Source organism: Cyprinus carpio, chromosome A11, assembly GCF_018340385.1.
Source record: "Cyprinus carpio isolate SPL01 chromosome A11, ASM1834038v1, whole genome shotgun sequence".
Taxonomy (NCBI): domain Eukaryota; kingdom Metazoa; phylum Chordata; class Actinopteri; order Cypriniformes; family Cyprinidae; genus Cyprinus; species Cyprinus carpio.
Window position 1 is genome coordinate 13,666,576 of NC_056582.1, and position 27,532 is coordinate 13,694,107.

Below are 27,532 nucleotides of genomic sequence, written 5' to 3' on the forward strand. Positions count from 1 at the left end.
TGAGACATTTCAACAGACCCAGAATCATGCAGCTTAGACACACGCTACAAAGCACTGATCGCACATCTTAACGGTGTTTGTCATTAGTAAAGTCACAAACGGCTCTTTTGAAATGTGACAGTGATAATGAGAAGGCATACATTATGAATCTTCAAGGTGAAGTGATTTCTAGCTTGAATTCCCACTACTTTCATAGTATGTACACATTTTAATGAAAAAACTTCCTTGAACACTCCTTTCCATGTTCATTGGTCAGACAGACTTTTCTATGTTGTATTTTATTAAAGATCACTAATATTTATAATACATTGCATATCCCTATATTTTAACATTGGAAAAACAACTAACTTCACTTTTAAGATACTGCTTTGCATATGTTATTAATATTCATTTCTAGTCATGTGATCACGACACTTTAGTCCAAAAAAACTGAATCCAGACTTAGTGCAGTACATCTCTTTTTCATCTCACACTCTTCCCTTGAGTGACACATTTACTGATCCTTGTGATGTTTCAGGCCAGAAGATGATAATCATGCTTCTGTGATTCCCACACTCATCTTGAGCATCATTTCTTCTGTTGCCTGTCGGCTGTTGCACGTCAAATTAAGTTGAGCAAATGAGTCTGGATTGTCTTCTCTTCCTTCCCCCCCCACAGTCATTATGCCCATACCACAGGACAAGAGGGTGTCGATGGGCTTAAACGGCGACTTATTCTTCTCCAATGTTCTGGCTAAAGATGCCACCACTGACTACAGCTGTACCGCTCGCTTCGAGTTCACACACACCATTCAGCAGAAGAACCCCTACACCCTTAAAGTGACTACAAGTGAGTGGTTCAGGATCACTTGTTATCTTTAATATGATGTAACTGATATGTTGCTGTGCTGCTAAGGTATATGTGAATATTGTGTTCCATCTAGTGGTGAGGAGGTAGTATTGCAGTGTTTCAGTGGACATTTATCTGTGATAGTTCTTTTTGCTCTTTAATTTGGAGTCTCTTCATTGATTAGTATCACAGTTTCGGTAAGAGGTTTGAAGGACTGTCCATCTTCCATTTTCCAGAATTGTTCTGTTCCTAGTTGTAATTTAGTGATTTTTTTTTTTTTTTCTGTATTTGAATGTTGATTAAACTGCAAATTTATTCACAGAGGAACCTTATAATGACACGTTTCTCAACTCCACTGATCTGTATGGTGGTGAGTTCCACACACAGCTAGCCTGTTGTCTGTATGCTTCTGTAAAACAACACTAACTGAATTAGCGCTGCTGTTTCTAACCACATGAAGCAGAGGAAATGCAGAGATAGTGTGTCTGTTCCATAATATACAATGTAAACAAAGATGTTCCACATAGTATTTAACAGACTGTAGAACTTACCACTCAGTGCTTAGGTTACTTACAGTGATTTGTTTAATACATGATTCTATGTGGTTTGGGGGTCAGGAAAATTCTGTCGTGGTTTGAAGGAAAAGTATTCACATTTCAATTGAAATTGCTTTAATTATCCTAATCTCATTGCTCATATGGAGATATGGAAATGGAGTCAAGGAGATTAGTCAAGAAGTGCTCATTAATATTTCATCAACTTTAAACCACATTTCAGCAATGATAACCATGTTCAAATCCTCACATATGTATCCAAGGAAATGGCCTAAGGCTGGAAATGAATATATGAAGAAAATGGGTAAAATTGAAACCTTGTCACAAACAAGCCTGGATCATATATTTAACCAAGAAATCAAATGGTTAAAAAAAAAAAAAAAGTTTTGCATAAATCCCCCAAATAATTCTTTTAAAAATATATATAAAATTAAAAATGTCATTTACAGGATGATTGTCATTGTATTTATATATATATATATTTAAAAATGTTTTTTACAGGATGATTGTCATTGTATTATTATCTGAATTAAAAAATATATATATTTTTATTTACCATGATTTATAAATACTATTTATACTATACTATACTATATTTTTTATTATTTAAATTCTATAATGTTAATCTTTCAGTTTCTTGACTGAATGTTAAAAAAAAAATCTACAAATAATTAAAATAAATAAATAAATTTAATTAAATGTATTTATATAATTTGTGTGTGTGCACATATATAGTGTAGGTAGGTAGGTAGGTAGGTAGGCAGATAGATAGATAGATAGATAGATAGATAGATAGATAGATAGATAGATAGATAGATAGATAGACAGATAGACAGACAGACAGACAGACAGACAGACAGATAGATAGATAGATAGATAGATAGATAGATAGATAGATAGATAGATAGATAGAAAAAATGTTAGATAGATAGATAGATAGATAGATAGATAGATAGATAGATAGATAGATAGATAGATAGATTGATTGATTGGATTGATTGATTGATTAACATTAAAGTTAAATATGACACAGGCATGTTCTTGATGGCTTTTTGAGATACACCCAAATATCAATATATGACAATATTGTCAGGATCAGACAACATAAGTTTTTTTAAAAGTTATCTTGTCTCTTGAGTCATTCGTATAGTCTCCAGCAGGGCATTTTGGGGTCGCACTGACAGGGAACTGGCACTGCTGTCACCACAGACACACGTGACAGTGGTGTGAAACATGTGTCCCTGGCAGCTTCATAGTCAGATCTACCAGACGTTGTCCTCCCACTTAATGTCGCCAACAAAGGCTGTTGTCACTCCCTCTCCTAGAGCACTGCTGGCAATGCTAATAACTGAGAGCTAATCTTACTGCTAGATATACATTACAATAGGGACTAATACTGCCATGCTCATCAAGTCTTCCTAAGGGAGAAGATTGTCTGTCTTCACAAAACCAGGATTTGATGTCTAACCATCTGTCTGTCATCACAGTTATATGATTTTTCTTTCACGCTTTCATAAATAACATACATTTTACAGAAATAATTGGTTAAAAACGTTTGAGGTCACTAATATCTTTTAAAGAACTAATTCTTTTGTTCATTAAGGATGCATCAAATGTGAGAATAAAGACATTTATTAAGTCAAGGTTGGGGTTGCAAAATATTTCTATTCCAAATAAATGAAATCAAGAATCCTGAAAGATTGAATCAAGATTTCCACAAAAATATTACGCTGCACAACTTTGACAATAAGATATATTTCTTGAACACCATGTGACTGAAAATGAATTTTTGACATCACAGGAATATTTAAAAATAGAAATCTGTTATTTGAAATTCTAATAATATTTAAAAACTGGTTATATATAACATGTAACCGGTTTTGTAACTTTCATACTTTCTCTCTCTTACCACTGGTAATGTGACATTTTTTATGTTAAAAAATGGAGATTTCACAAATGAATTATTTCCTTTAGAGAGTTAGGATTAACTCTTTCCTATAGAGTTAATTCTTACTTTGTCTCTCACATTTGCGAATGTATATTATGTGTGTGTGTGTATTTAGAATTAGCAAATTGTATATAATCCATAACATTAAAAAATAAAAATTAGGTTTTTCATAATTTTGTGTACTGTAATTAAGCTCCTAACTCAAACCAGTGTCTCTTTCTGTGCATGTTAACAAGTTTCTCTTTTTTTCCCCCACAGCACGTAATATACCAGAAACACAGCCTACCTTTCTGTCTCCAAAAGGCTTGTCCAGCTCCAAGATAGTGCTCCGAGGGGAACAGCTTCTTCTGGAGTGTATAGCAGCTGGAGTGTGAGTGTTATTTTAGTGATGTTTATATAATGTTCTCATACTTATTAATATAGAATTAGTTTTTATTTTTGTTTTCTGTTTTCATTTTTCTATGTGCTTTTGTCATTTTCATAGTTTTTATATTTCTTCCTGCAGTCACTATTTTTATCCCTTAAAACTCATCTTTGATAATCAAAAGGACATAAAGACAAAATTTTCCCATGAAAATAATTTCTTTATGTAAAGGCTTCAGCGTATCCCTACACCCTTATCACATTCAAAACGCACTAAACAACATCACATTGTTACAGTTACCTCCCAAATAAACACCATTCAATAATAACAACATATAAATACATAATGAGCTACAATACAAATCACAAGTGAGCACTTCCACATTTCTGGAAACCGTGAGGCCTACTTTCCTCCCCACCTTTGATTTTATAATTTGACAGACTGATAAACAAAAGATTTCTGTAGTCTGTTCAAAGCAAATGGTCTTTTGTTTGAAGGCAGAAGCTAATATCCCACCGAATAAAACATGGAAGGGATCAGACATAATTTTGCTTATAGACAACATCTTTTTAGCATATGCATCTTGAAAACTTAGCTCAAGTGTTTGGCCCACAATTTTTGAACAAATACGTAACAGTCTAGCCAGTCGAGCTTTAGGTTGAACAGAGAGAGCTGTACCATGCACCGATGCTATACTGTAAAACACTCTGTATTACAGATTGATAAAATAACAGCAGGATCTTATTATTTGTTCCAAATGACCTTGCTCTCCTCAAGAAATAAACATGTTGCTGTACCTTACTTTAAACACAGTATCAAACGGGGGGGTTTCAAGACACGTTTTTAAGACTTAAAGGGATACTCCACCCCAAAATGTAAATTTTGTCATCAATTACTTAACCTCATGTCGTTCCAAACCCGTAAAAGCTTTGTTCGTCTTCAGAGCACAATTTAAGATATTTTGGATGAAAAACAGAAGAGGTGGGTGACTGTCCCATAGACTGCCAAGTAAGTTACACTGTCAAGGTCCTGAAAAGTATGAAAAGCATCATCAGAATAGTCCATCTGCCATCAGTAGTTCAACCGTAATGTTATGAAGCAACGAGAATACTTTTTGAATAAAGTCATTATTTTTGTTTTCTTCACGTACAGAAAGTATTCTCGTCACTTCATAACGTCACGGTTGAACCACTGATGGCAGATGGACTATTCTGAAGATAACTTTCATACTTTTCTGGACCTTGACAGTGCAATGTACTTGGCAGTCAGTAGGAAAGTCACAAGCCTCCCAGTTTTCATCCAAAATATCTTAAATTGCGTTCTGAAGATGAACGAAGCTTTTACGGGTTTGGAACAACATGGGTGTAACTGATTAATGACAGAATTTTCATTTCAGGGGGGAATAACCCTTTACGTCTTTAGTACGCCTCTGTAAGGAGAAAATGCTCAGAAATGGTGTTAACTGATGAATTTGCACATGGTAAACTCCAACAGGGGGTTTTAACAATAACAACATTGGTGTATACAGCATATTCAGTTACCAAAAGCTCTATATACTGTACATCACTATTAGGATTAGTTCTTAGATTTCTCAATTACAATTAAGTGATGATGTGTTTTTTTTTTTTATCTGTCCTTTTTCATCTTTAATTTTTCCAGCCCAACTCCTACCATTGATTGGTTTAAAAGAGGAGCAGACCTCCCATCCACAAAAGTCAAGATTGAGAATTTCAGTAAAACTTTACGCATCTTCAATGTGTCCGAGGAGGACTCTGGCGACTACACCTGCATGGCCAGCAACAAGATTGGCAGTATTCGCCATTCCGTTGAAGTCCAGGTCAAAGGTGAGCCGTAGAGAAAAGACACATGATGCGTCTTGTTAATGAGATACGTGCTGTTTCTTTTATCCTAATTTTAAGATTTCTTAATTGCTCTGTACAGCTGCTCCCTATTGGCTAGATAAGCCCACCAATCTGGTGCTTGCCCCTGAAGAGAATGGACGATTAGTGTGTCGTGCCAGAGGGAACCCTAAACCCACTATCCAATGGCTGGTGGATGGGGAACCTATCGAAAGTGAGTACTGAAACTGAGAACTGTTGCTTTTATGACTTTAACAGACTTCATCATAACACAATGGAGTAATGCATATGTTTTTCTGCTCTTTGTGTAACTTCAGGTTCAGTGCCAAACCCAAACCGGCAAGTTCTTGGTGACACCATCCTGTTCCATTCAGTCCATATCGGCAGCAGCTCTGTTTACCAATGTAACGCCTCCAATGAGCATGGTTATCTACTGGCCAATGCTTTTGTCAACATCCTGGGTAAGAAATGATAAAGAGTCAGTCATTCAGAATATTCAGAGAGGTCACAAGATTGTGATATGTTAGTGTTGTTTTCTTCCTAGACTTGGCACCACGGATGCTAGGTCCAAAAAACCAGCTGATCAAAGTCATTGAAAACAACAGGACCTTCCTTGACTGCCCTTTCTTTGGCTCACCGTTCCCTTTACTGCGCTGGTGAGCTTATGTTTCATTGTTTGAAAAGATACACTGACGTTCAAAAATTTGGGGTCTATAAGATTTTTAAAATGTTTTCAAAGAATGCTGCATTTATTTGATCAAAAAATACAGTAACCGCAGTATTATGAAAAATTATTACAGTTTCAAATAACTGTTTTCCATTTGAATATATTTTAAAATGTAATTTATTGCTGTGATGGTATGCTGATTTGCTGCTCAAGAAACATTTCTTATTATCAATGTTGAGAACAGATTTGCTCCTTTATATTTTTGTGGAAACTGATATTTTTCGTTGCCTTCACTGTCACGTTTGATTAATTTAATGCATCTTTACTGAAAAAAATATTAATTTCTTCTTTTTAAAAAAAGCTCACTGACCCTAACTATTGGGTTTTAGAATACAAATTACACAAATATAATGTACATGTGTGTTTAGGTTTAAGAATGGCCTAGGCAGTGGTCTGGATGGTGGTCAGTACAAGGTGTATCACAACGGTACTTTGGAGATTAAACAAGCCCGGCCAGAAGACCAAGGCACCTACACTTGTGTTGCCAGTAACATTCTGGGCAAGATGGAGAATCAGGTGCGCCTGGAGGTTAAAGGTAAGACCAGAAGCATTAATCTCTAAATCTGTCTTGATTTACTTGTATATTCACAAGCTAACTTTTGAATATTTTGAAGAAAGCACATTACATTATTGTTCATGAATGCCTTCATTTACTCTCTGTGTTTGTGCTTCATTTCAGAGCCCACAAGAATAGTGCGGGCACCTGAACATGTCACACAACCCAAAGGAAGCATGGTTCGCTTTCATTGTCGAGTTAAACATGATCCTTCCCTTCCTGCTACGGTCACATGGCTAAAAGATGACAAGCCTCTAAGCTTTAGCTGGATGTAATGTCATGTAACAATACCTACACAATATAATCATAATTAGATTGTGCACTATTTTTCTATGTATAACAAATACACTCACAATAACCCCTCTTAAATTAAAAAATAAGCTATTAACATCTTTTAAATATATATTTTAAGTGTTTTTGCTCAGCACGGTTTCATTTATTTGATTAAAAAATCAGTAAAAACTGTAATATTTTAAAATATAATTACTATTTAAAAGAGCTGTTTTCAGCTTTTTAATATATATTTTAAAAATGTAATCTATTGATGATTTTTCAGAAATTATAATATGCTGATTTAGCGCTCAAGAAGCATTTCTTATTATCAACATGAAAACAATTCTGTTGCCTAATATTTTGTGGAAAATGTGATAATTTTTTTTTCAGGATTCTTTGATGAATAGAAGGTTCAAAAGAATAGCATTTATTTGTAATATTTTTTGTAACAATCTAAAAGTCTTTATTGTCACTATTGTTTAATTTAATGCACCCTTGCTAAATTAAAGTATTAATTTCTTTAAAAAAAAAAAACTTTTTGAATGGCACTATGTGTCCTGTATTTATTGTCTAATTTCTGTATGTTTTAGTGGCCGTTTCAAAAAGGATGAGGAGTCCTTAACTATTCACAATGTCAATCCAGAAGATGGAGGAACCTACACATGCACTGCCAAAACTGAGATAGATGAGGACTCTGCCTCAGCTCGCCTTACAGTTACAGGTACGCACACATTCACATACACCGTACAATAGATGTAGGTCTTCCTTTATGCACCTTTTTTTATATTGCTAAATTATTTTAATTTTACTTAAGATTCTAATTGAATATTAAAAATAAAACCATAAAAAAAAAACCATAACAAAAAACACATCATGAAAAATAAATGCATTAATTCAAAATGTACTAATCCTATAATACCATTAAATCTCATCTGCCTCAAATCAATAGTGTTTGTCTTTTATTATATTTATCTACTAATAGCCACACTAACCCTTGACCTCTGACCTTTGACCTTTACCTCATAGAGGATGACATCTCATCTGCCTCAAATCATAGTGCCTCTGCAGGTATTATTTCTAATGTCCAATTAAAGCCGCTAACAATCAGTCTCTGTTTTTTTTTAATTCTTACTCTCAACATCTGAGAATAATTCGTACTCGTATAACTTAACATGGTTAATTAGTATGTTGTTCTCTTCTAGGTCGACCAGACCCCCCTCAGGATCTTGAGCTCTCGGACCCCTCAGCACGTAGTGTTAGACTCACCTGGGTGCCTGGGAATGAAAACAACAGTCCTGTTACACGTGAGTTTAGAGTATAGGTTCGTCACTGACCAGTCAAGTAAATATGACTAATTACATTTTATCTTTGACTCACACACTTTTGAGTTTCCTTATCTGTGTAGGGCTGATATGTCTACCTCTTTCATTTTATTGACCAGTACCAGGAATTTATACTTTTTTTTTTTAACAGATATTGCAATTTTCCAACTCTGACTTATTGCGTTACTACAGATTTCCTTGTCCAGTTTGAAGAGGACAGGTGGGAGCCGGGGAAGTGGCAGAACCTGTCTATATTTGATGGCGACCTAAACTCAGTTAACCTGCAACTGTCACCATTTGTCAACTACCAGTTCAGAGTGATTGCGATCAATGCTGTTGGCCAGAGTCAACCCAGCCTGGCCTCTGCACGCTATCAGACCAGCGGAGCCTGTAAGAGATCAGCTATATCCAGAAGCCCTGACTGAAATGTGTTAGAAAGTGTGTTTAAACAGAAATGTATACTGATTTGTTTCAGCTCCTGATGTTGTGCCAAGTGGTCTTAAAGGCTGGGGAAGCAAGAAGAACAACATGGAGATCACATGGCAGGTAAAATGAACCATGTTTACTGAAATGCTTTGAAAAAGCAGACAGTTAGTGACCTAATCTATCTGTACATTTCACAGGCACTTAAGAACACAGAAAGGAATGGGCCAAACCTGCGATATGTAGTCTCATGGAGAAGGAAAGACACTGAGGAAGAGTGGGATAGCATAACCACAACCAGAACGAAGCACATTATTCATAATACAGACACTTATGTCCCATATGAGATCAAAATACAGGCTGTCAATGACTTTGGACACAGCCCAGAGTCAAACATAGTTATTGGTTATTCTGGGGAAGACAGTGAGTACTAATATTACATATTTAATGACACTTTTATAGTCTTAAACATCTTTTCTGGTTTGTTTTGTACTCATACTAATTTTCCCATCAGAACCATCTGCTGCACCAACAGAACTCAGGGTGTCGAAGATCAACAGCACCAAAGTAAATCTTCAATGGGTGCCTGTGGACCCCAGCACTGTGAACGGAGAGTTTAAAGAGTACAAGCAGATATACCAAACACCAGACTACATCCACACAAAAAAACTAAAAATTTGCCACCATTGTAATTCAGTATTCATATCATATTCTCAGTTGTACTTCTGGCGGGAGGCCAGCCTCATAAAGGGCCTGAAAGTGAACAAGACAAAGTTGCATAAAGGTTTCTTCACCACTGCAGAACATCCCTCTGGCATCCTGACAGAGCTTTTTCCATATAGCAAATACAAGATGTACATGGTGGTGGCTAATAAAGAATATGAGGGACCACAAAGCAACACTGTGGAGTTCTACACCAAGGAGGGAGGTAGGATTTGTCATATTATGCTTTAGTGGTGTAGCATTAGTTACGATCAGACATCAAGTATGAAATGTTTATATTCAAAAGCAGAATATGAATAGCTTTCACAATCCTTTCATAGAGCCAGGGGCTCCAAAGTACTTTAGGATTCAAAGGCACACAGACGTGGTTCACCTGAAGTGGGACAAGCCCCTGGAGCCAAATGGTCTCCTGATTGGATACACTCTACAATACCATACAGGTGAGCTCACCATACACAAAGAAGAACCTCAAAATGAGTGTATAAACATACAGAAAGCAAAAAGTTTGATGCCAAGTTTAGCTTAGGGATAACAGCCATGCTAACAGCCATTCAGAACACACTAGCAAACAAATAGCAACACACTAAAATCCTAGTAAATGCACAGCAACACACTAATGGTTCAAGTGCTCCTGTGAAGTCGTATTTACGAGTTTTGAAGTCATAATTATGATGGCAAGTGAAATCAAATCACTTTGGTTGGAGCAAGATGGCAATATACCTTTTCTACAAAAAATACAAAAGATTTTTAACTCTGCTTTTTCAAAATTAATAAGGAATGTGCATCAGGAGTGTTTTTTTATGTTTTCATTCAGTTTATGAAGAAACAGACAATGAATAACAAATAATTTTTCTCACAATAATGAATAATAATAAATAATTTTGTTTTGTTTCCCACTTAACTGAACTGGATGATGACATCACTGAATCATCAATGAACTGACTTTAGCTGGAAAAACGACTCTTTGTTATTGTCTTTGTTATTTTCCTGTAAAGCTGCTTTGACACAATCAGTATTGTATAAAGCGCTATACAAATAAAAATCAACTCAATAAAAAAATATAATCAATAACACATGACCTAAACTAACCAACAAAAAATCAAAATAAAAAAAATATTACCTACATGACTCCAACTAACCAATACAAAACCAAAATACAATCTTTCCAACATGAATGGAATGCACCATAAGCACTTAAACTTAAACAACTGAATTTTGCACAGTGCAAGCACCTCTCAAATTTTCTTCATAAAGTATAAAAAAATCCAGCATATTTATTAATTCCGTTCTGCTTGTGCGATTCCAGTGAACGGGACGCAGGTGGGAGAGAGGAAGGTCAAGAGTTTTCCAGCCAACGTGACAGAGTACATCATGAATCTGCCTAACCGCTTCACGCGGTTCAAGTTCTACCTTGCAGCTCGCACACAGGTCGGAGCAGGAGAAGTGTACGCTGTGGAGTCACCGCATTTCACTAATGAAGGTCAGCAAGCGAGCTGTCTCACTCTGTTGCTGTGAGCTGTTAGTGAATCTGAGAGCAGAATCATTGGGTGTTCCTGTCTGTGCTCCACTCCGTCGTTCTCTTTCCTTCTAACAATACTTTTCTGTCTCCTTCAGTTCACACTGTTGTTTCCTGATGCTTTGTGGTGTCTTTAACTTAAGTCTGTTTCTCTCTTAACTGCTTGATTTCTTCTTTGTCTTCTTTGACTTGCTCTCACCTGTCTCCCCTCTTCTCCTTCTGTCTTTCCTGTGGTGTTGACTGAAGGCACCCCAGATACTGACTCTACAGTTGTAGGTAATGGGGGAATGGACTGCCTGCCTGCCTGCCTGCGTATCTCTTGCCCTGCTCTGTCTCTGCTGCAGCCTCTGTCTGTCTTTTTCTCAAATTCTGTCTGTCTACTTTAAATATGTAACAGTGCAGCTGAGTACTTTAACTCAAGCCCACACTTGAGATTCCTACACTGAAAAAAAACTGGTGTAGAAACAGTTTTGACTCAGAAAGTAAATTTAAAAAATAATTGCATAGAATGAGCAGGTAACACTTTAAATTAAACCTGAAATTTTGAAATATACAGAGTGAAACAGTATTAAATGTACTCAAATGTTATTTGTTTTGACCGCATTTAAATTTTTTTTTTTTACAGTGTAGCCAGTAACAAATAACCACATACTGTATTTATTTAAACTGTTTTACCAACACATACCAGCAACAAATGGATTTCTTTCTTTCTTTTTTTTTAGTGGACTGACTGGACTTTTAAAATATTTTAAGATATTTAAGAAGCAAATGTCATAAGATACTTTAAAACATAAGATGTTTTCAAAAATGTATTGAATTATATTGAATTGACAACAATTTTATTGTTATATATTTATTATAATTGATTTAATTATTTTAAACAATTATTTTATATCTGAAATAATTAAAGAAATTATTCCAAAATTGTGAACAAAAATTGTCTTATACAAGTTTGCTTCTCAAGTCAATTTATATTTTTTAAGGTAATTTTTTACTGAGGAAAATTACTGAGGGGAATATTTGAAAGTTGTTTGTAAAGAGGAGTTTTTAATGTATTATTATTTTAATTTTCATTTTGTTTTATACCTCTAGTAGGAATTGCATACTTCACCTTTAATTCTTGTATTTTCTCTGATGAAAAACACTGCTTGGCTGCACTGTCAGTAAATGCCTGTCCCTATCCGTCTGTTTGTCCGTCTGCCATCATCCATATCATTGTGTGCTTTCAGGGATGGGCTCTTGCATTTTTGTGAAGTCACTGAATCTGCTCTCAGTGTAGATGATTAGAGTTTTATCACTTTTATGATGCTGGTAAGATGCTGTTTTACCTGAAGTGCCACACAACCAAGATTAAAGTCATGTGTGGCTCTGATGTGATTTGTGATTCATTGATTGATACCTAATCCCTGATGGCACCTTGCTACTTAAGCCCTGACATCACTTCCTACCACATGCCTTGCTTGGCATATCCTAGCATGCTCCTCTCATGATTTTGGTTTAAAATCTAGCCAGGAGCTAGACTGAATTATTTTGTTGTTAGAGTTTGTAAAATGGAGACCTCTAGTGGTAATGCTTGGTACAGTTGTTTGTGTTAGGAGAAGGGAAGCTAATGTTCAGCTGATAGAATACAAAAATCAAATGATGTATGGACATTTGTGAAGAGAATGCTGTTACAGAAGCGAGTCACTATGGCAAGCCAATTTAACAGTTGTTTATGTAGTTGATACCAGTTTCTCAAAAATGGTTAAACTGTTGACTAGTTAAATGCTTTGGATGAAAATTGCATCCATTGACCAATGCGCTTTGTGTTGATAGCACTGAAATCTCAATCTTCTCTTTCTCTGGTGGAAATAAAGGACATATTGTTATGAACTGGCTTACTGACTGAGGATAGCAGTTATATTATAGGCCCATCTAATTGTATAGTACCTGTTGAACCATTAGCTATTTTCTTAATGATATTAAAATAGCTTTTTTAGATTTAACACAGGTTGCAAATAGTCAGAGAGGAAGCATGTTTGTGTGTTATTTGTGTAAATGACTAGTTTCCTTTGTTACCTACTCTTTCAGTAGGTCTTTCAAAGTATTTCTCAATCAGTGCAAGACTAAGCTTTACAAAAGTGGCAGAAGTTTTCTATTTTCAATCATGCAAATTATGCTGTGCAAAGCTTGCAATGAAAAATAGCCTGTGTTAAAATGAAATTCAATTATTCAATTATGGAACAGTACTAATGGAGTGATGATATTCGGCTGTGAATCCATCCGTGACAAAAATAGCATAATAGTCAAATAATAAGTGTATTAGCAAAGTAATTATGAGCTGTTTTCTAATGTGTCTCCAGTAACTCCTCCAAAGTTGTTGTTTATGTGTAGCTAGTGCGTGTACAGGTCAAATGCCAAGTAATGATTCATGGAAGCTAGTATTAGATAAGGCAAAGCTGCAGATAGTGAGTGTTGTGCTGCTTAATTGTTAAAATGAGTAAATGTTAAATCAGCTCGCCATTAGTTACAAACTGTTGCTTTTGCAATGCACGTGCCGCTTCTGCTTGTGCCACGTTCATATTTTTTATTATTTCTTTTTTTTATTTTGTGTCAGATGGAGACATACAGGTAAGAGTGCACTAAGTTATGGCTGATTGGCTGTGTTGACCTGAAACCACACCCCTGTGCAAAAGACTCACATCCATTAGCATGTCTTGGTCTGTCACCAAGTGCTCCGGGGCTATCTGACACTCTGTCTGGTTTAAACTTTGCCAACATAGTATTGCTCTCATGTTTTAGTTTTACCTGTCAAGTTGAGTTTGAAAACTGCTTATACAGTTTTTGTCATGGAGTTAATGGTACTCAAAGCACTGTTGTTTCCAAGGTAAAAGCTTCAAAAAGATGTACAATATTGAATATTTTTCGTTATGAATCTCTATCTTCCATGATAATGATTCTATCCCATGTGTTGTCTAATGGATTTCCACACATCTTCTCTTTTTGTATTAACAGCTCTGCAAGTTTGTTAGTTAAATCCCTGTAGATATGATTTTCTATTTTTAGTTGTTTCAAAATGCCAGTAGATCTGAGAATACTGCATTTTGCAGAGTGTTACACAACTTTAGCACAGTGGTTTGTAGTGACACTGTTTTTCCCCTTGGTGGTGCACAATCAATTTTTTAGATACCCTCTATGCGACCTCTTCAGTATTCCTCAAAGGCATGATATGTGCCAACATTCATGCTAACAAATATCACAAAGCTGTGAGCGTGAATATTTCACGTGTATTTAAAAAGATATTTGAGAAGTAATACAAGCTAAACAAACAATGCAAGCATTACAAAATTTTGGCATCTTAAAGATGCAAATATTCTTCAAGGCATGACATAATTTCTGGTCATACTTAAGCATGGTATTTAGATGTCTATCATGACCAAGGAAATTTAATTTTTATACATACATACATATACTATATACACTACCATTGAAAGATTTTGGGACAGTACGATTTGTTTTTTAATGGTTTTGAAAAGTCTTGCTTGCAAAGGCTGCGGTTACATTTTAAAATATCTGTTTTCTATTTTAATATATTTTACCCAGTCTTCAGTGTTTTTTTTTCTTTTCTTTTTTTATAAATCAAATCAACATTATAAATGTTGTTACTGTCACTTTTAATCAATTTAATGCATCCATGCTTAATAAAAGTATCAATTGCTTAAAAAAAAACAACTCCCTGAACATTTGACTGGTAGTGTGTAGATATACTGTATGTATACATGCATACAATCATACAGTATACACACATACATACATATACACACAAACACATACAAATACAATATTACAAAACAGAATAAAATAGTTAATTCACAGTTTGTAGATTACAGTAGATAATAATATAAATAGCAGATAGATTATAGTAGATAATATGCAGTATGCCAGTATTCCATTCGGAACATAGCCACTGTCTTTCACTGAATAAGTTTTGGAAAAAGGGAACTGTGGGAATTCCATTTAATTAACTCATTCTTTTTTCTGTGTTTTCTCGCTTCTCTTTGTCTCTCTTGTGCTTAACCCTGGAATCTCCACCTAAACTTCTCTCTGTTCTTCCTCTCAGCCGTTAACTTTACAGATGGCTTGATGTTTGAAACTCCTCCTCCTCCCACTCCCCTGTCTACTGACCCAATCCCAACAATACTTACCCCAGAACCAGCCACACCAGCCCCTACAACTGCTGCTCCACCCAAACCTACAACTACTACCACTACTACTACTACTACTACAACTACCACAACTACTACAACTACTACTACCACCACTACTACAACAGCTTCCACTACGATTCTTCCTGTTCGGCCCATGTCTCCTAAAACAGTGGATTGGAAAATGCTGGGTATCTGATAATGACGCAGTGTGCATTGACAACGCCCACAGTATAGATTAATTAGATCAAATCAGTGTGTCTTCTTGTTTAGATGACATTTATTATGTATGACTGACTTGGTTAACAAACCATTTAGGACAGGGCATGATTGATGTTCGCCCTGTTCCCTCACGGACATTTAGATTATGCAGAATTAGTATTGACATTTGCTTTACAAATAGTGTAGTTGCATTATAAAATTAAATGCATGATGTTGCTCACTAAACTATGAGATAATTAAAAGAAAAAGTTAGAAATTAAATCACACATGCTAGCAGATATTGCTAACATTTTCTAGCTAATGTACAAACCCGATTCCAAAAAAGTTGGGACACTGTACAAATTGTGAATAAAAACAGAATGCAATGATGTGGAAGTTTCAAATTTCAATATTTTATTCAGAATACAACATAGATGACATATCAAATGTTTAAACTGAGAAAATGTATCATTTTAAGGGAAAAATAAGTTGATTTTAAATTTCATGGCATCAACACATCTCAAAAAAGTTGGGACAAAGCCATGTTTACCACTGTGTGGCATCCCCTCTTCTTTTTATAACAGTCTGCAAACGTCTGGGGACTGAGGAGACAAATTGCTCAAGTTTAGGAATAGGAATGTTGTCCAATTCTTGTCTAATACAAGCTTCTAGTTGGTCATCTGTCTTAGGTCTTCTTTGTCGCATCTTCCTCTTTATGATGCGCCAAATGTTTTCTATGGGTGAAAGATCTGGACTGCAGGCTGGCCATTTCAGTACCCGGATCCTTCTTCTACGCAGCCATGATGTTGTAATTGACGCAGTATGTGGTCTGGCATTGTCATGTTGGAAAATGCAAGGTCTTCCCTGAAAGGGACGATGTCTGGATGGGAGCATATGTTGTTCTAGAACTTGGATAAACTTTTCAGCATTGATGGTGCCTTTCCAGATGTGTAAGCTTCCCATGTCACACACACTCATGCAACACCATACCATCAGAGATGCAGGCTTCTGAACTGAGCGCTGATAACAACTTGGGTTGTCCTTGTCCTCTTTAGTCCGGGTGACATGGTGTCCCAGTTTACCAAAAAGAACTTCAAATTTTGATTCGTCTGACCACAGAACAGTTTTCCACTTTGCCACAGTCCATTTTAAATGAGCCTTGGCCCAGAGAAAACGCCTGCACTTCTGAATCATGTTTAGACATGGCTTCTTACCTGACCTATAGAGTTTTAGCCGGTAACGACGAATGGCACAGTGGATTGTGTTCACGACAATGTTTTCTGGAAGTATTCCTGAGCCCATGTTGTGATTTCCATTACAGTAGCATTCCTGTTTGTGATGCAGTGCCGTCTAAGGGACCGAAGATCACAGGCATCCAGTATGGTTTTCCGGCCTTGACCCTTACGCAGAGGGTTATCACAGAGATTGTTCCAGATTCTCTGAATCTTTGGATGATATTATGCACTGTAGATGATGATCACTTCAAACTCTTTGCAATTTTTCTCTGAGAAACTCCTTTCTGATATTGCTCCACTATTCGCCACAGCATTGGGGGAATTGGTGATCCTCTGCCCATCTTGACTTCTGAGAGACACTGCCACTCTGAGGCTCTTTTTATACCCAATCATGCCAATTGACCTAATAAGTTGCAAATTGGTCCTCCAGCTGTTCCTTATATGTACATTTAACTTTTCCGGCCTCTTATTGCTACCTGTCCCAACTTTTTTGGAATGTGTAGCTCTCATAAAATCTAAAATGAGCCAATATGTGGCATGACGTTTCAAAATGTCTCACTTTCAACATTTGATATGTTATCTATATTCTATTGTGAATAAAATATAAGTTAATGAGAATTGTAAATTATTCCATTCCTTTTTAACTCGCAATTTGTACAGTGTCCCAACTTTTTTGGAATCTGGTTTGAATTCATTTGTTTTAAAGACCCCATGAAAGTTTTCTTTCCTGTGTTGACATATTATAGTGAAAGTATTTACAAGTGGTAAATAGCTAAACGCTAAACATAGCTGTAAATACAGCTGTTTTTAAAAGCTAATAAACTTATACTAATGTATGCTATGAACTATGAAAACTATGATTTGCTTCTTGCTATTTCTAGCAGATGTATAAAGGCCTGAATATTCTCTTTATTTTGTTTTTCTTTTTTGTTCTTTGCTCAAGTGTAAAAAAAAATTGAAATGCAACAATATACCATTTTCGTACATTCTGACACCACCCATGCTGCTGGAAGTGGGGTTTAGATGAATATTCAAATATGTGCCACATGCTATAATCTCAATAACATAAACACCCAACGAAAAATGACAACGGTGAGGAAAGAGGAGCTGGAAGCCTCCGTTCGAAAGTATTTATCAGCCGTCACAAACCTTTCCAAAAAGTTTACATTGGTGAATTGTTTCAAACTACTGAAAAAACTCCAAACAAATTTTTTTTGACCAGGTTTAGTTCGAAAAAACAGTTTGTTCTTTGATTTTGTTTGACGTTTATTGAGGCCTTAAGACTGAGGTCACATTTACCTTTGTATGGCAAAAATTTTATATACCTTATAAACATTTTGGCAACTATACAAGCAAATAGATGACCTAACCTCAAAGCTAAGTAATCTGTATTAACTAAAAGATACAAAAGTCAAATTTAAGTTTCATGGGGTCTTTAAGTTTAAGTATATGTAACCTAACCAATGTCTGTTTCAGAAAATATTTAAGTGTACTCCTCTCCCACCTGTTCTGCATAGTCCCGAATGTAAAAATCTGGAATCTGACCGTGGATGCTAACAATGACTATGCTAACGTCAGCTGGAAGCACAACTTCTCCGTTGACAGCAGCGAGTTTGTGCTAGAGTTCACACTGGACAGTAAGAGCCAGATGCACCTATCGAGAGCTTATAAGGGGACTCTAGATTTTACTGGGCCTGCTGGAGACCCAAATCATCCTCTCGTAATGTTTAATTGGGCCTCATTTATATGGCAAATTTACAGAACATCACAGTAAACATTACAGGGAGCTCAGATTTATTTGAAAGGGAGGTATTGTAAATGTTGTTTGAATTGTTCAGCATTTAGGATGTCTCCCTGCTGTGATCCTCTGTAATGTTCTTTTTCCACTGCATTTGTTTAGCTTGTTAACTTAATGTGTGTTTTAACACCAAACTGAGGCAGTCCTCCAGCATGTTACTTAATAATATCATATCTAAATGCAATACTGCATTCTGCTTTGTGTCATCAGCAGTCATGCATGTCCCCTTTAGAAAGCTCTTTTTCTCACTGGTGGCTAAGAACAGGGAGAGGTTTGACTAAATCTATGAGGGGGAGAGACACCTTGAGACTGAAAAAAAGAGATGACCAAGACCTGCTCTAATTGTGCCACAGAGAATTTTGGTCAGTAAACTAGTGACTTTGAGGCACCCAGCAGTCCACTCTTATTATATAAAGTATCGCTATCACTTAAACATTTTAGAAGGAGAAATGCATGTGAGAATTAAACAATATAAGATTTGTTTTCAGAAAACGTGATGCTATATATATATATATATATATATATATATAAATATATATATATATATATATATATATATAAAATTTGTTTATCTTTTTAGCTTAAAATGAATGTGTGTATGTATAGATAGATAGATAGATAGATAGATAGATATTAAATAATGTAAATATTTTCTTGTTTTAATCTTTAACCTTATTAACTCAAGCTGTGTCAAAACACTATGGGAATGAGAATGCCCACTCCGCTATGCTTAAAAATCCCTTCCTAGTGCCTAGTGGTTCCCATGTCAATGTTGTGAAACCTGACAAACATGAGTCGAGAAGACCAGCCCACAGCATAACAGATGTCTGTATCGACAACACAGAGAAAAAGGCCTTGGAGGCCGCCACACTTCTTGTAGAGTGGGCCATGACCCCCTCATAATCCAAAGATATCGCATCCACAATCCACCATCTAAATGTCTGCTTGGTCACTGGGAGACCTCTCTTGGGCAGACCAAAGCAAACAAATAACTGGTCAAACTTCCTCCACAGGGAAGCTCTGGAGACATAAGCATCCTGTGCAAACCATATTAAGCTTCTTAAAGGAGGAGGACAGAAGGCCTGCAGCACAATGGGCTGTGGAACTATGGTGGGCACATTAGGCACATACCCTGCTCTAGGGTATAAGAATGCTTTAGCCATACCAGGCGCAAAATCCAGAAATGAAGGGGCTACAGAAGGAGCATGAAGGTCACAACACTCTTGAGAGAAGAGACAGCAAGTAAGAAAATAGTCTTAACTGTGAGGAACCTCTCCGGAACCTCAATAGGTTCAAAGGGAGGCTAACCCAAACAGAGAGCTTCCAGGACAACGGCCAAATCCCAGGATGGGACTCTTGAGCACAAAGCAGGCCTCAGCCTCAAGGCACCATGGAGGAAACTTGTAACCAATGAGTTCCTCCCCAATGACTGGCCACCCAGAGGGGTGTGGTAAGCAGCCATGGTCACCACGAATACCTTCAGGGTGGAGTGGGCTAATCCTGCTGAAAATTGTTCCTGCAGGAACTACAGCACTTAACCAACTGGGTAGTTGACTGGGTCCAGCTGACAGTTAACACACACAGAAGTGAAAAGGTTCCACTTCAAGGAGTACAGATTCCTCGTGGAGGGAGCTCTAGAGAAGGAAAATTGTCTCAACAACCTCATTTGAGAGACCGTAAGCTATGAATTGGCCTCAGGGGCCACACCCACAGTTTATCTTGGGGGTGAAGAATTGAGCCCCCCACCTGAGATGGGAGTTCCCTCCTGATGGGAATCTCCCAAGGAGAACCATCGAGAAGGACCACCAGATCCGAGAACTATATTCGGCCTGGCCAGAACGTGGCCACTAGCAGCATATGAACCCCATCCCAGCGCACTCTCTCCAGAACTACAGGGAGCAGGGCAATGGGGGAAAAGTGTACCGATGCATCCTCGGCCACGTCTGTACCATAGCATCCACTTCCAGAGGAGCTGGATATGTGAGGGAGAATTAGACTGTACAATGTGACGTCTCTCAAGATGCAAACAAGTCCACTTGGACCTGGCCAAGCACCTTGGGGTGAAGCCTCCATTCCCTGGGACTCAACCCCTGCTTCGACCGGATGTGTGCTCCCTGATTGAGATGACCAGGGATGTAAACTGCTCTCAGGAAGAGACCACCAACATGTTGTCTGTTCGGACTAGCACATGATGGCGTCTCAGGTCTGGGAGAAAGTGTCTCAGTGCACGAAACACGACCAGCATCTCCAGGCAGTTGATGTGCTACGGGAGATGTTGGTCTTCCCACAGAACTTGAACTGAGCAACCACTCATGATCACCCCCAGCCTGTGAGGGATGCATCTGTCATAAGTATAATGTGATGACATTTGCCCTCTTCATGGGCGAAGGATCAACTCATCCAAGCAGGAGACAGATGTGCCTGCATCGTGGTACTGGAGAAAGCACACTTTTCTTGGCATTCAGCCATAACCCCAACTCTTTCATATGGGTGAAGAAGACATCTCGATGCCAAACCGCCATCTGCTCCAATTGAGCTAATATCAATCAAGTTGAGAGGCGACGGTCCGTTTCTAAGCCTCTCAGTATGAGGAGCTGGAAGACAGCTGGAAGATATCTCTCCTTAGCCACAAATGGCTGCCATAAACCGGTCAAAAGCCCTGGCGGTCTCTTTGGTGGCCCAGAGAGACAAATCTGCAGTCCAATGAAGCTCTTTAATGTCATTGGACCTGACCTCCTCGCCCTCATCAAGATCCTCTAGCAGGTTGGTAAACTTGCAATCAGGGCTGAAGTTGCAGGCTGAAAACGGTTTCCCCCACAATCTAGACACCTCAGTGTGCAGGTCGGGAAAAAACAAGGCCCCAGCTGGAGGTAGTGGTGTAGAGGGCAAGAAATGCTTGTCCAGCTTACTCTTAGGACAATCGTACTTCTTCTTGGCAGGCCAATCGATCTTAAACTCGGTTACCACCCTTGTCACTACCTCCAGCAGCTTCTCGTACTGGATGGACAGAGGTGGCGAGCATCGAGCTCTCTAAATGGGAGGAAGAAACCGCAGAGTATGCTTCTGATCCCTTAGAGATAGCGCTAGATCTGGAGGGTGAGAGTGAAGAAAGGGACAGGCCCATCTCCAACCCCTCCAACAGATTAATTTGCAATCCCCATTCTAACAACTCACCATAACCAAGTTGTGCACTGGCACAAACACACACAAACACACACACACACAAGTTTCTCAGACAAACAGAGACACAGATCGCTTACTGAAGAAGCAGAAGCTAATGCTGTTTACACCAGATATGCTGTTAAGCTTCCTGGTTGCTACGTCATCCCACCTATGACGTTTCAATGACATTTTCCATTGGACTGATTTCACATATGCTTCAGAGTGTGGTCATGCAGAGGAGTTCCCATAGTGTTTTGATGAAGCTCGAGTTCCTGAAGGAAAACAACACATTATATTATTAAGCTCATACAATAAATAGAAAAAAAAATAATAATATTATAATAAAAATGATATTAAAAAATATTTTTTCTTCTATTATTATTACTACAAAAAAGGAAAAAAAAAAAAAAAATGGATTTAAAAAAAAATCCAGTGCCTAAACAGTAGCATTTTAATTATTTTTAATTGCACAGATGAATTCCTACAACAGTGTTCTGTTGTGTCTGTGCATGTTAGACTGTCACAGCATGAAAAACATACATGCAATACATAAATACTGTGTGACTAATGTATATTCCTCTACAAAAAGTCTCTCTCTCTCTCACTCATTTAGTTGCTCTCTCTCACTTGCTCCTTCGTCCTTGAGTTATCTGTCCAGCTCATCAGATGCTCACTACACCCTTACCTTAGCCATTGGCTTTAGCAGCACTTGTTGTCTGGCTGCCCACAGCTGCTTGGCTTAATGTTCATATTGGCCCATCCCATGATTGGATTATACCAGCAAGCCTGCCATATCTGATTGATACCCCTCAGGCTTAGTTTTGTTGTTGTTGTTGTTGTCGTTGTTGTTGTTTCTTTGGTGGAAATGGTTTAGAGTTTTCAGAGAAAGATAATGATGAGGTGAATGTTTCCTACAAGGTTTCCTAAGGGGGAGAGTCAGAGTAACATATTTAATCTTAAAACATGTTTTACAGTACATCCTGATGCAATACCCCACCAAGCAGGTGAAAATGTAGCTGTAGGGATCTGGGTTTCATCCAAGAAGTGCATGAAGACTGTGGATTTATTTGTTTTACACTAAGGAGAAATGCATTATTATTGGATTAAATTATATTAGGACCAATACAGGACCCACACACATTCTCTAAAAATACTTCCCATGTAAACTCACTATATCATTATATAGCAGTCCCTCTTCCTGATCCTGTCACCATGTCCTGTCAAGATTGTGGCGGCTGCATGCATTCTGCGTGAGGCATGGTGTGTGACAATGTTTTACGAGATGTAGAAGATCCTCAGCCCATGTGAGATGTTTTGTTTGATCTTAAAGCAGGACATTGTGACATGTGAAGAGTTATCAGCCCATTTTGTGCATGTAATATGGGGATAAATAAAATTTAAATGCACATGCACATTGATTCTAATGGAGAGGTAGAGAATTATATGGCTTTGGAAGGCAATCAGCACATTTATCAAGCTATTAAAGAACTAGATATACTTTCTCTTTCTCATTGCTATCAGGATGTGAAGAGACTTTCAACCAGCATAACAAAAAATGTTTTTGAACCAAATCAACTACCCTGCCTTTAAAGCTTTTGAGTTTTTTGAATGTACGGATAAATGGGAATTGTCTACAAGGGATAAATAGCTCATAACATCAGTTTGTAGCTTTTGTCAGGCACTATAATTGAATTTTGAAATGTATGATCCAGTGGCTGCTTGCTTCAAATGCTGTTGTATGTGGTCACATTTTGATATGCAGTTATCTGCATCAAAATCATGCCAACCCCTGAGTTGCACAGTGCATGATGATTTCATTTAGTTTGCTTATGAACATCATGGAACCTTATTGCAACATCATGCCCACCTTTTGACAGTGTCATTGGGATTTGTCTCTCCACTTCTCGGCTTCCTCAGAGATGAGATGAGGTCTATGGGTAATTGAGACAAGGTGCACCTCCCTCCACTCTAGACCAGAGTTCATTATAGCAAATCCAGTGTGAGATATTAAGTGGCAACTTCACATCAAAGCTTTTAACAGGCATTACTGAAGCAAATGATGCCCCTAATACACCAATGCCAGACTTTGATTTGTGCTGAGCGAAGATATTCCAGTATTTTCGCTCCCAGCATGCCTAAAATATTATTTTCATTCAATCTCACTTAAGAATTATCGCACCGAACAGAAGAATCTCAAATATAGAGTGGATAGGGATGCAGCACATTTCCTCAATTAACAAACATGACCTGCTATCTTAGTTTTGGTCAGTTTAGCTTGATGGGCTCGGTTTGATGGGCACCTCTCTTGTGTCTCTTTCTGAAGGTAATGGGTCGATGAAAAGCATACAAGTAAACCACCAGCCTCCTATTAAACTGGCTGGGCTGGTGGCCGGGGCCAAGTATCGGTTGCGGGTGTATTCCCATGAGCATAACTCCATCAGCAGCGACTATGTCACGTTCGAGACAGGCAGAGGTAGGAGTGGCCAAGACACAAGGGAGAAAGAAAGGGTTCAACATGTGACCTTGACCTACAACAAACTGTATTTCGTCATATTTACAAATGGGTAACTTTCACTGGTAACTGATAAAGCATTGTGCTAGCAACACCAAGGGCATGGTTTAATTTCCCAGAGATGTCATGTCATTGAAGATCATTTATCGAAGCTTCAGATGTATTAGCAATCTTATTTTTCCAGCAGGATGCATACTGTATGTGCCTCAGGTGGTGCGAGCAAGATAAAATCTCACGGAATTTTGTGTAAGAGCACACTCAATAAGATATTGATCCTCATGATGAAAAGAGTCCTTGAGCTGTGTAAATGCCATTTTAGGTGGGATGTTTGTTCTGTTTTTTAGGTATATAATATATACCTCATAAACTTCCCACACAAAAATACACCACCATTATATTATACAAAAAAAAATCAAATAACATTATATTATATATTATATTATATTATATTATATTATATTATATAATATTATATTATATTATATTATATTATATTATAAAATATTATATTATATTATATTATATTATATTATATTATATATTTTGTTAGTTTTATTTATTTATTTTATTGAAATTAAGTGTTCGACAAGCACATAAGATACAATGTTCAAAAGTTTGTGTACTTAATAGTTAATAGTTGTTTTCAGCAAGGATGCAATAAATTGTTCAATCAAGATAGTAAAGGCATTTAAATTTATATTTATAACATATATTTATAATTTACAAAAGAATTAAATAAATGTCTATTTAACATAGAATCACAAAAAATATGTATTTCCAGTTTCCACAGAAATATGAATCGGCACAACTGTTTTCTGATGGATTAAGTATATCCAAATGCCTTTCAATAGAGAACTAGAAAAACAACTAGTCCACTCTCTAGAACCACTTTATAATATCAGGAGAGACTCAAATGTTTTGCAAGATGCATCTATTAAAGAGTTTTTTCGAAAGGGGAGTATTTGATGATGCGGTTAAACCGAGCTTTACTCAGGTTACGTTTTCATCAGATAACTCTTCACGGAGAGAGTGTCCTGTGCTCTGATGTTATTATCAGAATCGGTAATTCAAATCCAGATCTCAAATAACTCCTACTATGTTGCTGAAAGTCAGTGAGATTAATTAGGGTCTCCATTTAGTGTTAGTGTGTTCAGCTGTTCTCCAGACTCGATAAATCATGCAGAAAGAAACCAAGCTTAATGTGTAAAATGATCTGTGGGAGTTGATTTCTGCCATTCTAGCTTATGTGTATACCGTTGTGAAACGTAAACATTCTGTACCTCTCTTTTTGTCCTCCCCTCCTCTCTCTGTGTGTGTGTGTGTGTGTGTGTGTTGGTTGTTAACAGCCTACAAGGAACAGGAAGACATCGCTACTCAGGGCTGGTTCATTGGGCTGATGTGTGCCATCGCTCTATTGGTTCTCATCCTGCTCATTGTTTGTTTCATCAAGAGGAGTCGTGGAGGAAAATACCCAGGTAAATACAGCAAATACACGAGGCACAGGTGATCACTTTCCATAAATTGTTATATATTAACCTAGGGTTGTTTATTTATGATATGTAAATTATCTTTCTTTCGATGCATTTCAGTTGCAGTTTTGAATTTGCATGACCCTTATCAACAGTTTTATGTATGGCTGTTTTTTTTGTGTGTGTGTGTGTGTGTTTTTTTATCACTATCAGTAAGTTTGCATTTGTGTGTGTGTGTGTGTGTTTGTGTGTGTTTGTTTTTTATCAGTGACAGAAAAGAAAGACCTCTCCTTAGATGCTGTTGACCATAAAGACCAAGATGGTTCATTTGACTATCAGTAAGTTTGCACTTTTGATCACTTTTACCATAAACATATGCTTTTTTCATAAACAGCTATTCGGGTTCATATTCAGGAAAGGGCTTTCAATAATCTTACTTTAGAATTGTTAATATGTACTCTCTGCTATTTACGATATTGAACCTCTTGACGAATAACTTTGTTTTACCTGTTACAGGTCCTGAACTTAGCTCTCACCCTGCAGAGGGGAAAATGCCTTTCTCATTTTAATCAAAAATAACAACTAACAGTGTAAACCAAATGAATATTAAATAACAAATAACATAAATACCCTCAAAAACATTCGTTGATGAGGCTTTTGTATTAAACACAAACTAAGCTTGCTGGTGGTTAATAGATCTGTCTGCTGCCCAGCACCAGATTCTCAGGAAACTGTGGTTGCCATGGAGTTTAAAACTCTCCAGTGCACATCTTATCACCATCCTCACCAACATCAGCTACTGTAAATGAGTCCACCCTGTACAGTTCTACCTCTGCTCTCTAAACCAGACAGATCTCTTAACTTCACACCCTGAACTCCCAAAACTACCAAAGTGTTCACAAATATATTGAAAAAACCTATATTTATCACTTTAAAAAAAAATACAAAAAATTGTTTAATTTTCCCAATTTAAACAAAATTAACAAAAATAAAAATACAAACTTTTATTTTTATATGTTCAGTTTTCATTTGAATTTGTCAGTTGTTATTTGCTTTTATTACTTTTATTTCAGTTTTATTAATTAGGCTTATTTACAGTAAGTGCAACATTTCTAATTTTCAAAGTTTATATATATATATATATATATATATCTATATATATATATATATATATATATATATATATATAACTATATATATATATATATATATATATATATATATATATTAGATTTATTTAAATTAAAGAAAACTATTTAGAATAATTTTAGCTGAAGTGAACAATAACAGCACTGGTGCTTGATGGCTTTTGTTCTGATCAGTGTGTTACCCTGTTGGCGTTTGTTAATGCAGTGTGAACTTTAACAAACAAACTTTTTTTTCTACCTGTCATCCTTATTTTTTTTTCAAGGTTTTGTTGTATAAGACCACATTTTGCAAAGATGGTGTGGATATTACAACCTGGGTGCAAAGAGTAAAGGGAAGTGTCAGTGAGGGCTTTAGACAGACATTATATGTCTGAACCAATATCTCTAGCTTGATAAGCTAATAATTGTCATGTCATTTTTACTTGTTGCGAATGTAATATAGCAACACTTTAAACTCAAAAAAATTTCAGTTGGATGACATAAATAGTTTGATATCGTGGTTAGCAATTTTTTGTTAGTGTATTTTAACATGTTAACTTTTAAAAAAGGTAGCTTGATTAGCATAGCAAGCTAAACATGTGCTGTGTCTGAAATCACTCACACGTTCACTCATTCGCTAATTCCTATAATGTACGTTGCATATACGCAGTTGAGAGCACTCTGTTAGCAAGGAGTGACAAAATTACGTGAGAGAATCTGGGGTGGGTTTTGGAAAATAGTGCTTTAGTCA

General features: G+C 36.8%; 1 protein-coding gene across 22 annotated transcripts in view; it reads left to right on the top strand.

Annotated features, from left to right (window-relative positions):
• nfasca (neurofascin homolog (chicken) a) overlaps nt 1-27,532 on the top strand; it is an 83,450-nt gene that overhangs the window by 49,948 nt on the left and 5,970 nt on the right. For 3 of the 22 annotated variants that reach the window (XM_042766323.1, XM_042766322.1, XM_042766320.1), the window contains 25 exons: nt 658-828; nt 1,151-1,198; nt 3,589-3,700; nt 5,354-5,538; nt 5,636-5,767; nt 5,871-6,014; nt 6,098-6,209; nt 6,649-6,815; nt 6,960-7,107; nt 7,700-7,830; nt 8,136-8,177; nt 8,312-8,413; nt 8,624-8,821; nt 8,907-8,977; nt 9,055-9,277; nt 9,369-9,485; nt 9,573-9,782; nt 9,898-10,017; nt 10,884-11,057; nt 11,340-11,369; nt 15,193-15,468; nt 18,231-18,350; nt 23,997-24,146; nt 25,532-25,660; nt 25,923-25,992. In XM_042766323.1, the coding sequence (XP_042622257.1) occupies nt 658-828; nt 1,151-1,198; nt 3,589-3,700; nt 5,354-5,538; nt 5,636-5,767; nt 5,871-6,014; nt 6,098-6,209; nt 6,649-6,815; nt 6,960-7,107; nt 7,700-7,830; nt 8,136-8,177; nt 8,312-8,413; nt 8,624-8,821; nt 8,907-8,977; nt 9,055-9,277; nt 9,369-9,485; nt 9,573-9,782; nt 9,898-10,017; nt 10,884-11,057; nt 11,340-11,369; nt 15,193-15,468; nt 18,231-18,350; nt 23,997-24,146; nt 25,532-25,660; nt 25,923-25,992 (3,382 nt within the window). Of the gene's footprint in view, nt 1-657; nt 829-1,150; nt 1,199-3,588; nt 3,701-5,353; nt 5,539-5,635; nt 5,768-5,870; nt 6,015-6,097; nt 6,210-6,648; nt 6,816-6,959; nt 7,108-7,699; nt 7,831-8,135; nt 8,178-8,311; nt 8,414-8,623; nt 8,822-8,906; nt 8,978-9,054; nt 9,278-9,368; nt 9,486-9,569; nt 9,783-9,897; nt 10,018-10,883; nt 11,058-11,339; nt 11,699-15,192; nt 15,469-18,230; nt 18,351-23,996; nt 24,147-25,531; nt 25,661-25,922; nt 25,997-26,170; nt 26,225-27,532 lie in introns of those variants that run through there. The other 19 variants (XM_042766327.1, XM_042766325.1, XM_042766338.1 and 16 more) reach the window with 17 other exon arrangements.